The following is a 10,992-nucleotide window of genomic DNA, read 5'->3' as shown; positions in this document are numbered from 1 at the left end:
GCGGTTTCCCCTACCGGACTTGATACAGAGCTTGGCTGCCCTTGCTCTTTGCCAGTTGGTACGTCCCTCGTGCCGGCGGGGAAGGAAGAGACCAGCTAGGAAACTAGTAACAGATTGGTAGCCCTGTTTATTTGCAAGTAATGCAGAGCTGCCAGAAATGGAAAATCATTTAGCTTGCTGTACGCATAGAAGCACATAAAAATATTATTATTTAACTTGTATCTCATATAAAGACTCACTGGTTCTAGGTAGCAGACTTCACAGCTTCTCTTTGTTTGTTTGATTAGTCGTTCTGGGTCGCTCATACTAAGTGATGAACCCTCTTAAATATGTGTGTAAATCTTGTAGGCCTAGTTTTATAGAGTGTATGGGAATCTGCCTTTCTGAATTGCAAATTTCAAATTCCTGATTGCTCGATCTATTCCTATGACACACGTGCTGCAGAGAAGAATACAGTCTGAAAGTATCTGCTTGTAAAGGAGAATCTGCATATGGTTGCTGTTAGCTCATGCTTGTAGGCTTAACTGCATTGCTTCCGTTTTCCTTTAAAACCTCCTGAACTGGCCAGCAACACTTCTGAGAGTTTATGATCACCCGTGCACATCGGTGACTTGTTAAACTTAATTCAGTGTTAACCAATAGTAGGAGTTCCACAGAAGTAAAAATAAATTTCAAAATTCTAAGTCAGTCAGAAGATGGTTCCTCTTTTTAAGAGGCTGAAATTTTTACCTTATTCAGAAGTATTCAGAAATATCTCAGACAACACAGTTGTATACTGTGGAGTACATTTCTGAAAACTTTCTGCTTTCCTTTGACTAGAAAGCTGAGAGTGGTGCCTTGGAAGCAGAGATTTGTTCTTCCATCACTGTTGGCTAATATTACACTGTTGGTACTAAGCAGGCTTGTAAAACACCTTCATTGTTCTCAAGCCTTTTTACGGCTTGCCTATGGAAGTAAGCAGCACCTATTCTCCTACGGAACGGTCCAAACAGCAGTACAGACGTATTTCTGTAGAATAGGTGGTTTAAGGAGTAGTTTTCTTATTAACGCCTTTAACAAATGGATGTGTAGAATTCAAGTTCCCAAATCAATCATTATGTAACTTGCAAAATATGTTGTAGAGTATTAGCAAATACAGTAAGGTTGCACAAGTAATTTTTGTCCTGGATATCTCTTACTACATATATAGCATCTGTGTGAATTTAAAAATGCCTCTTCTATGTATTTGAAACTACTCTTAATGACAGAGCAGTAGAAGATGTTGAGAGAATTGCTGTTGCTAGTTTATTACTATTTTCTTTACTATGGTTATAGCCTTTATGTTTAGAAGAAACTCAGAAGGATTATGCCAAGAACAACAGTTTCTATTAGCATTGCACATGAGGACTTGCATTTTTAGTAATGTCTAATTCTTGCAAAAATACTAAAGTTTGCAGTTGTATTTTTCAGTTAGAAGCATTTCATCTTTGACAAGATTCTTTGCGCAAATTAAATGTGGTTTTCTTCTAAAAGGTGTGCCTGCTGCTTCTTTGGTAACCCCTGCTGATGTCATCAAGACAAGACTGCAAGTGGCGGCTCGCGCTGGTCAGACAACATACAGTGGAGTTATTGACTGCTTTGGAAAGATTCTAAGGGAAGAGGGCCCTTCGGCTTTTTGGAAGGGAGCTGGAGGTGAGAAATGCACTCGGAGTATTAAGGCTACCCCCAAATCTGCAAATTAGCATTTGCTTTGTTGAGGACTCAAATTAGAGTGGTATTTACCAGGTCTGGTCCTGAAAAACATAACATTTTGTTAAAAATGTTTAGCTTCTCTCCTGGGAAACTTTTTCTTTGTTTGACACTATGATTTATAATGTTTAACAGCTCGCGTGTTCAGATCTTCACCCCAGTTTGGTGTTACTTTGGTCACTTACGAACTTCTGCAGAGATGGCTTTATGTCGATTTTGGAGGCCTGTAAGTCAAATATTTCCTTTTTAGCTTGCACAAAAAATGTGCCAAGGTAAAACAAACAAACAAACAAACAAATTCCCCACAACTTTCTGTTTGTCATGCATGGGACCATTTAAACTTGGTGACTTTGAGCACCTGTACATAAAGTTACAGTATGCAAAAATCCCCCCATTCTTATATCAAGAGAAACTTGCATGCTACTTCTAAATGGATGAGGAGATAAAGAACCATTTTGTATTTATTTTAATACACTACATAAAACTTCTATGTCCACTGTAGCAAGATACTTTGTCCATTCTCCCCATGTCACTGGAATTTAAAAGAATTTACAAAGCTATCACTAAAAATGTAACTTCAGTCTTGGCCCTGATCTGCCATTAAGCAGTGGCCTGAACTCACAACTTTAACTGACCACAGACTTGCGTGAATGAAGGTCAGCTTTAACAGTTTTCCATACTCAGACAAAAGCCTTACGCATCTAGTCTAGATTTTGTAAAGCTCTTCAGAGTTAAGAAAACTCTTTATTTAAAGGAAAGGCTTTTTTTCTTTTTCTTTCTTCAAACAGCAAACCTTCTGGATCAGAACCTACCCCAAAAACTCGAATTTCAGATCTTCCTCCTGTTAACCCCGAGCACATCGGTGGATACAGACTCGCTACAGCTACATTTGCTGGTATAGAAAATAAATTTGGTTTATACCTTCCAAAGTTTCGATCTCCTGGCGTTGCCTCAGCTCAAGCAAAAAGTAGCAGCTGAATCCTGAAAAGATGTTTCAACCTAACACAGTGATGCAGTGGAAAAAGTTCACAAGAGTAGTACTGTATTTTTTCCAGTCAGCTGCATGTTGTTCTAGCTGAACTGAGCTTGCAAATCTAATTACTCCTTTCTAGTATTAATATATATACCTGCATTTATTTGTTTATTTGCACACAAGGAACTGATTGAAGCTGTGGTTCTATGCCTTGTTTTAACCAGTGGCATGAATCTGTAGCCTAGACTTTGCCTTGCGCAGCTCATGGTTAATGTTACTGTACATATTGTACATCTTTGTACAGAGACATCACAGCACCTATACACACGTTTATATAATGGGTATTGCGGTTCAAAATAGTTTGAAATGTACAGAATGTTTTGAAGGCGTTTTGTTAACAATCGTGACAATAAAATATTTAAAAACACTTAAGTCAGTTCCCTTCTTTGTGTTTGTAGAAAAGTTGTCCAGTGTGATTCCCCCCCCACCACCACCAAATGACAGATCAAAATTTAAAGATTTGCTGCACCCATTTAAGGAATGGGCAGGACAGGACATAGCCTCTGAAGGAATGCATTTCACTGCTAGTTGCAGCAAAGCTATTAAAATGCAATGTGCTGGCTTTTAAGTAGAAAAGAGCACAGTAATTAGATGAGCACATGCCATACTTTATTTTGCAGAGCTACCTTGTAACAAGGAGTTCCCCCGAAATACACGGTAATACTAAACCTGTAACAGATCTGACCTCTATGGTAGCATATTTAAAACACAGTGAGATATTTGCCAGTTATTAGCAGACTCAAGAATCTTTACAGGATTACACTCAGAATGCTTGTTTTCCAGAATGGAAAACTTTTTATAACAAAAATTGAAGGCATTCTCTTTATTTTTAGATTGTTTTACCATTAAAAGATTAGGTTTTTCTGGAAAAAAAAAAAAAAAAAAAAAGAGACTTGCTTTTATATTCTTTCTATATGGAAACCTGATTTTTTAGACTTCCAGTTGAGTGGAATGCTAAGTAAAAGGAGAAGTTAACTATTTCTGGCTTAATGTCTGCCAAAAGTCTATCTGGTATAATTTTCAAATACAAAAACATCAGAGGAAACAGGGGAGTCCAGATTCCTACAGCCCATGGGGAAAGGTTGTTACACTACCCCTACAGCCAGAGAAGAGATGGTGGGTTTCCAGCCTTACATACCGAAGTACGACAACCTCCAGTCTTCAGTTTTACATGTTTCTTTCAGGGGTAAACATCCTGGAGTACAGTGTATCCCAGTGGTATGGACTGATTTGAGGCTCTCTATTTTCTTGCTCAGGTGACAGCAGGCCAAGATGAAGAGTTTTAGTCAGCTTATAAAGAACAGGCTTCTTAAAAACCAAACACTACAAACACAGACAAGCCCTCCTTCAGTTCTAGCCTCTAAGATGCAAAAACCTTTTGGTGCTAGATAATATTTAGCAAGGTAGAGGTCACATTATGTTGAATGTGGAAGTTTGATCCCTATTCTGCAACATGCATATATGTAACCCTGTTAGAAGGCTTCCTGTCTTTATTTGTTTGGTTTTTTTTTCTCCTGTTTAAAGAATTACCTGTTCTGTGCAGTTACCTAGAGCCAGGCTTCCCAGGAACTGTCCCCCATATCTATATATTTTGTTCTATGCTTTTCTAAATAGATACAAAAATGGTAGGTACCCACTGGCATTTCATCTTAGTCACAGCTTGTTGACTGACTTGATCAAGGCCTCTGGAGACTTTACAATGCAAGATAGCATTTGTATTTCTTACAGCTCCAAAACTGGACCGTGTGGCTCCCAGGATGATCATTTGCAGCTTCTAGCACCACTGTTGGTCTCTTAGTGTTGCAGGTATGAGTTTTACAACATTAAGCCATATTCAACTGTTTTGTGAGGGAGGAACACAAGCAGGAATCAATACAGAATAGTTTTGTTGAAAATTAGTAAAAGGTTGACATTATGTAAGACTAAATGCTGTATGACCTATGTGTTACATCACAATCCATTGATTGTGGATTTCTGAAAATATGCCTGAAGGAAATGTATTATTAAATGAGAAATAACAAACTCAGTAAAAAAAAAAAGAAAAAAAAAGTCAAAACAAACAAAAAACCCCTCAAACCAGCAAGACAACAGAACATTCTGCTCATTAAGAATTCTTGTGCCTAAAGGGTAAAAACCATCACATGATGCACCTGTTCTTGATACAGTTCATGTTTCTCAATCGAACAGATAGCTGCTGTCGCAAGGCTTAGGAAAATATACAAGGCAAACATCAAACCGAACAACAGGACTTCTCACTGAAAAGAGGGGGGGCTTTTGACAAGCCCCCACCAGTGGAAGCCTAAAACACATTTCACTTTCAAACCCACTGAAAGAGAGAACCTCCTGAAGATGGAACTGCTGGTACTGCTGCCTGTGTCTCTGAGCTGCTCGTAACAGAACCGAGACAAGGAGAACTAGGAAAAAAAACCACCCTCACAAAACAACAAAACCTTAAAACACCAACAATGAAGAAACAATAGTAGTCCTGGCCAAAAATCTGATTAATGAATATAAACTTATTTCCTACTTTTAAGCATATAAAACAACTCTTCTGGCAAAATGCTAAGCTTGTAGCAGATTAAGAATACCAGAAACAAACCTAAAGTCCTAAGGTAAAGGCATCAGTACTGGTTTAGTGCCTAACAAGTATAAGTCAGCATATTTACTAAAAAAACCCAACAAAACAAAACCAACCAAAAAACCCCACCCCAACCCCCCCAGTCTTAATGGGAAATTTTGTAATGTCCCAAGAAAGACGTACTCAAAACATTTAACCTTTAACAGAAATTCCAACCATTCTGTTTCAAGCCATTTAGAGGTTTTGTTTCAATAAAAATGTTAAAAAGCAATGAAAACATGTTTCTTTGACTTAATATGGAAAATTAGTAGCAAGTCTGTAGTTAACAGAATGCAAATCATGATGCTGTAGAGATTAAGTCAAAATCTAGTTCCTCATCCTTTGGAAAAGAAAAATTTGACAACAGTAGCCTTTGTCCTTTTGTCTGTTTGCCACGATAGGAAGTGGAGGCTGGGGTAGAAAAGAACTCTGTGATGTGTGTAGTAAAATGAAAGCAGCAGCTCTCAGAACCTTCTACTCTCAAACTACTGAAGGGACACAGATTAGGGGTCAGGGCAGCTGATAAATACTCAGATAATATTTATTTATGAATCAGTCTCACCTTTTAATGCACCGATTCAAACAAAACAACTTGGTATTAAATATGTATTTCATTAATTCAGGTCCAATTATCAAATAAGTTCATAACTACAGACAAATTTTTATTCACATATATTACCCACTACCAGAGCCTGAGGCTTATCTATATATAAACTATGAAACTTACTTGGAACATATGCATGCATATCCATGGGTAATTTGAAGAGTTCAAATTAAAGAATGCTTCAGAGATTTATTACCTGATGAAGGTTAGTCTGTGTAATATAGAAAGTTTAGTTTAGAAACAGAACTTTTCAGAAATAGATGCTGTTACAAAGTGGAAATTTCAGAAGCCCAAGAGCAGATTTACACCAGGTTAGTGTTTCAGCAAAAGAAGTTCCTTGCAAAGTCAAAGTTAACTGTATTAAAAGTTACACAAATCTAAGAATGTGCTCGTAATTGATATATAAAAAGTAACAATGCAAGATCTGTTTTTCCGCGATCTTAATACATTTTCAAAGTCCACAGTTGAATCCATATATTCGTCCCTTAAGCTATTATTTGAACTGACACATGCTTACACTTTTAAGATTTGCATCAAATCATTCACAAGTCTACCATGGCTGCCTATTTTTAAAGATCTATGCCGGTATGCGGGTTGCAGCTTCCTCTTCCGCGTCAGCTCTGTTAGCGTTTATTTCTGCTAGCGTTCGACCAAATCGAGTCCACTCATCACTGCGAGGAACGGCAATTTGCTGTTGACAAAGAGAAGGTTATTTAAACCTACTGATAAACAAAACCTGAGCTTATTTTGAACAACACAGTGCTTAAGGAATGTTCAGAAGAGGTTCTGATAGAAAAGCTTACCTTTATTTAGTGTAACTTTTAAAATAGCTTGAACATCAGAAGCTCTAACTAATAAAAGAAGCTGAATTTGAAAATCCTATATTTAAGCACATAATGATACTACTACAAGTTTGCATGATTGGTCTCCGTCTGAGAGACTGCCTCCAAGGGCAATACTAATGCCATGTCCTCATCCAATCAATGAGTTACGTACTGCTGCTGTACACATACTTGCAATAGCAACGGCTTCCCTGTAGGAATGAAGTCAAGACTGCTTCACTACAAAATCTGTTGTCTGCTACTTCTCAAGCTTTGCTCAGAATCCACATGTGCCACAGTTACAAAGATAAAATCTCTACAAACAAAACCATTGGATTCTTTCATCTTATTTCACCAGCCTTACAATAATGTTTTTACTTTTTGATTGGCTGCTGGATAGCATGCTAAAAAGTTATGCTAAAGTACCCAAAATAGACACAAAAAGGAAACATTAATTTGAAAATAAACATTAAACCTTATTCCTCTAATCACAGGGGAAGAAAGTTAAAAGCAAATTGCTAAATAAAAGTCAAAGAAACTTGAATGGTTTGTAATGTACTTTGCACTGTACACGGTATACATACCTCTCCCACGTCATATATAACAATTTGTCCTTCTGAATCACCTACAGCAATCTCTCTCCCAGAATGCGTCCATCTCACACGGTTTAGAGCAGGATTGCCCTCCACAGTAATGCTTGCAGTTGGCACCTGTTTCCATTTAGAACACATTACTAAAAATGCATGAGGATTCCACAAGCTATAGATTACAGAACGCACCTCGTCCCTCAGTGTTGCATCAAAAGAAGTGCCCAACATTTCAACTGAGGCAGAGCACATAAATCTCCGACTCTCAGTGCCCTTAAGCTATCATCAGCGACATGACCAAACCCACACATCTTCTGTCCCTTGGCCAAAGTACAAACATCCTCTATCAAAAAGCACATCTGCACTCTTACTGTGAGACAAGAGGCATAGGTATGCATTCAGCCAGACAGCAAGGAGGAACCTTGGGATCTCAAGAAAGATTATGACAGAGGGCAGGGATGAAAATCAGCTGCTTTGGCAGATCAAATTCTGTCCAAAGCTAGAACCAGGTAATTCCAGTTTGAAGCTATAGGCTGGCATACGCTCCTACAGAACTGCTTTCTTCTATATGCAGTGTTAAGAAGGTAAAATACAAGTACAGAGTATCTGTCAGGTTATTCCTCTCACCTACCTCCAACAAGTTTAAGTCTTGGAGAAGATTTATACTATAATTAAGTTTATAACTCACACCAGAAAACCCAAACGTTCAATTCCCTAAGTTTAGAAACAAATTACAATTTCACTGCAGTATTACTATAGCAATAGTGATATGGCGATCAGAACAACAGTGGTGCCTGAGTAAGAGGCTTGTTCACACTGTTAAGCTGTAGGCTGCCAAGGCCATACCAGGCGAGGTCTATAATCACTTTCACAACATGGATCCGTGTTACACTGACAGATGTTTTGCACTCTCGTTACAGACAAAACAATTTAATTACCGCTATTATTTATTATGAGGAGTCATTTGAGTTACAGCCCCATAATCAATGATACTATTACACAGAAACTACTGGAACTACAATAATATTTAAGAACAACAACAACAAACCAAACCAAAATGCTGTGGTAAACTCCTGGCATTTTTTTCCAAAGTGTACAAACACTTTTCCAGCTACATTTGACTGTTAACCTGACTGCCTCACCTCAGTATCGTTGTTGAGGTTCCACAGGTCAAGCCTGCCCATCCCATCCACACAGGCAAACAAGGCAGGGTGAGTTGGAGACCACATCACATCGTAAACGTAATCTGAGTTGTCTTCAAAGGAGTAGAGAGGTTTGTTATTCTGAAAAAGCAAACATAACGATGCAATACCCAAACTCTGCACTTCAAAATTATAAAGCTAATGGGTAAAGCAAAATACAGAACTTCTCAACAGCATTATCAGCAATAACTAAAAAGTGATTCACATTTTTACTTACTTTAAAAAATGGCTCTGCAAAAAGCAGCCCAAAATTAATGCTTTTATTAAAGGGATGCTTTCCAAAGCATGCAGCCTTTTTGCTGGCCGCTGCTATAAAACAATCAGTAGCAAGCCAATATTGTAAGAGATTGTAAGTTTTATGTATTAAGAATCTTGCAAATCAAGCCAATGATAATTCAGTGACAGCATTTCAGACTATTACTGGGAGATTCTAAACTGCTTCCTCTGCTTTGCATTCCTCAGGGCATCACGCTAAGAAAGAAAGAGGTAATTCTGGCAATGGGAATGATAGATATTTCAACTGTGAGCCTCATGAGTTTAACTGACATCAGCTTTGGTGCTGTCCCTTAATCCTCCACAAAATTGTAGCAAAACATTTGCTTTATGCATAATATGAAGTAACTGATTTTACAACATGATTTACATACGGTGACATTGTAATTGTTGTTGATAAGAAAGGGCAAAAGGATGAACAGAATGGATCAGAAATATATAAGTGATGTACAATCTGAAAGCAAAGCTTTATGTTGTTAATTATAGTTTTGTTCATCAGCTGTCTCCTCTTTGCAGGACTGCTGCTAGGAACCTAGAGAACTTCACATGGTTTAACTTCAGTTTACTGAAGTTTCTTACGTAGCTTACATTATAGCACCACCTTGTGTCAAGGACTACGAAGAGAACCACTGAACTATCTATTTAAGTTACCTTAGTTGTCCAAAGCTTTACTGTCCAGTCAAAAGAAGAGGTGACAAAAAGATGTGAGAAGTCTACAGGTCCAACTGCTGCATGGCAGTTGATACCTGTGATTGGTCCCTGGTGTCCTTCAAACATCTCACTGATTCCAGCTTTGCTGTTTTAGAATAAATTAACCAAGGTTAATTTATATGGAAACCATATATCTGCAGACAAAGACAGCACTGAAATGCAATTTAAATACAGCCACAAGAAGATTTTGCTGCTTTGTATGGATGTTACCCCACTGCAAAAGGCTTCATCCCACCAGGATCTTCACACCGAAGACCAGGCTTGAATACGGACTTTAACGTTGACATCTATTTTCTGCTATCCTTATGTACCAAAATATAACACAGGGAGAAGAGACTCATTGAGCAGGTACCAGTCCACACATTTAACTACATTGTTCTCCAAACAATAGCTAAAACTTCCATTCATACAAAGAACAAAACCCAGTCCTCAGGAACAAGCATAAAACTCCCACTGACTTAACAGAAGTTGCATGTACCTTATGGACACAAAGTTCAGACATAAACCAGTAACAGTATATCCCTAATAGACTCCTATCAGAAGCGATGAAAAGAAGGGAGGAAAAGATGGGAAGGATGTTACACAAAAGTGATACAATTTGGGGTATTTTGGAACCAAAAAGCTGTGCAGCAAGGGTGATGTGTATTTGAGATGAAACCTGGACACTCAATTATATTTAAGAAAGCAATTGATAAGATACGGTCAGACAATTTCAAAATAGATTGAACAGCAGGAGAAAAGCTAGCCAATTTAAGATTTGTGCGTGATGTTACTGTACAATTATCTATAGAACCCATAGGAAGTTTGGAATGTTCTGCTACAATTCAAATGAATAAAACTGCAGCGACCTAGGCTGCCCTCATCAAAACAAACAACTCCTAGTCACTGAAGGCAGCATAGTACCAATTCAGTATTCCAACTTCTTCTGTTTTTAATGAACCTCTTACTCAGGAAAAAGTGCGTGCTGGAATTCATATACAGCTTTTTTTGAACTCCTTCAAGACAAAAGGAGTAAACATGCACTATAAATAGTATTAGGAGTGTAAAGCATGCAGGGACTCATCCTTTGAATAATTAAAGTTTGTATTTACCTGCCATGACGGCATGCAGTATACACTGAGCCTTCTTCACTGCCGACAACAAAGTTGTTGACATCTCCAATAGGGAAGGACATGCAAGTAACAGCCACAGCCTTGGACTGTTTGTGAACCAGCTCCATGCTATCCTGTAGTGAAAATATCAGCGGCTTGCTTAAAAACTTGAAATAACAACATCTACAAAGTCATTCAGATTTTTCAATAGTAGGTAGGTTTTTTTATATTTTACTTGCACAGAATTGGGCAGGAATAAAAAAGTTATTTCTTGTTAAACTTGTGTTAGTGAGGAACACAAGTGCAACAAAAATACACAAAAGGA

The 10,992-nt window shown here is 37.9% G+C and overlaps 2 protein-coding genes across 7 annotated transcripts in view; one reads left to right on the top strand and one right to left on the bottom strand.

Annotated features, from left to right (window-relative positions):
- Window positions 1–5,435, top strand: part of SLC25A12 (solute carrier family 25 member 12) — a 52,712-nt gene extending 47,277 nt beyond the window's left edge. For 3 of the 4 annotated variants that reach the window (XM_009640777.2, XM_035896229.1, XM_035896231.1), the window contains 3 exons: window positions 1,513–1,671; window positions 1,864–1,954; window positions 2,517–3,128. In XM_009640777.2, the coding sequence (XP_009639072.1) occupies window positions 1,513–1,671; window positions 1,864–1,954; window positions 2,517–2,706 (440 nt within the window). In that variant the 3' untranslated portion in view covers window positions 2,707–3,128. Of the gene's footprint in view, window positions 1–1,512; window positions 1,672–1,863; window positions 1,955–2,516; window positions 3,129–4,489 lie in introns of those variants that run through there. The other variant, XM_035896230.1, reaches the window with a different exon arrangement.
- DYNC1I2 (dynein cytoplasmic 1 intermediate chain 2) overlaps window positions 4,517–10,992 on the bottom strand; it is a 29,919-nt gene continuing 23,443 nt past the window's right edge. For 2 of the 3 annotated variants that reach the window (XM_009640773.2, XM_009640776.2), the window contains 5 exons: window positions 10,668–10,801; window positions 9,517–9,661; window positions 8,533–8,673; window positions 7,388–7,513; window positions 5,490–6,673 (listed from right to left, as the gene is read on the bottom strand). In XM_009640773.2, coding sequence (XP_009639068.1) covers window positions 6,560–6,673; window positions 7,388–7,513; window positions 8,533–8,673; window positions 9,517–9,661; window positions 10,668–10,801 — 660 coding nt within the window. In that variant the 3' untranslated portion in view covers window positions 5,490–6,559. Of the gene's footprint in view, window positions 4,600–5,489; window positions 6,674–7,387; window positions 7,514–8,532; window positions 8,674–9,516; window positions 9,662–10,667; window positions 10,802–10,992 lie in introns of those variants that run through there. The other variant, XR_004842280.1, reaches the window with a different exon arrangement.

Source organism: Egretta garzetta, unplaced genomic scaffold (assembly GCF_000687185.1).
Source record: "Egretta garzetta isolate BGI_Z169 unplaced genomic scaffold, ASM68718v1 scaffold16, whole genome shotgun sequence".
Taxonomy (NCBI): Eukaryota; Metazoa; Chordata; class Aves; order Pelecaniformes; family Ardeidae; genus Egretta; species Egretta garzetta.
The sequence above is the reverse complement of the archived record's forward strand: the minus strand, read 5'-3'. Positions and strand labels throughout refer to the sequence as shown.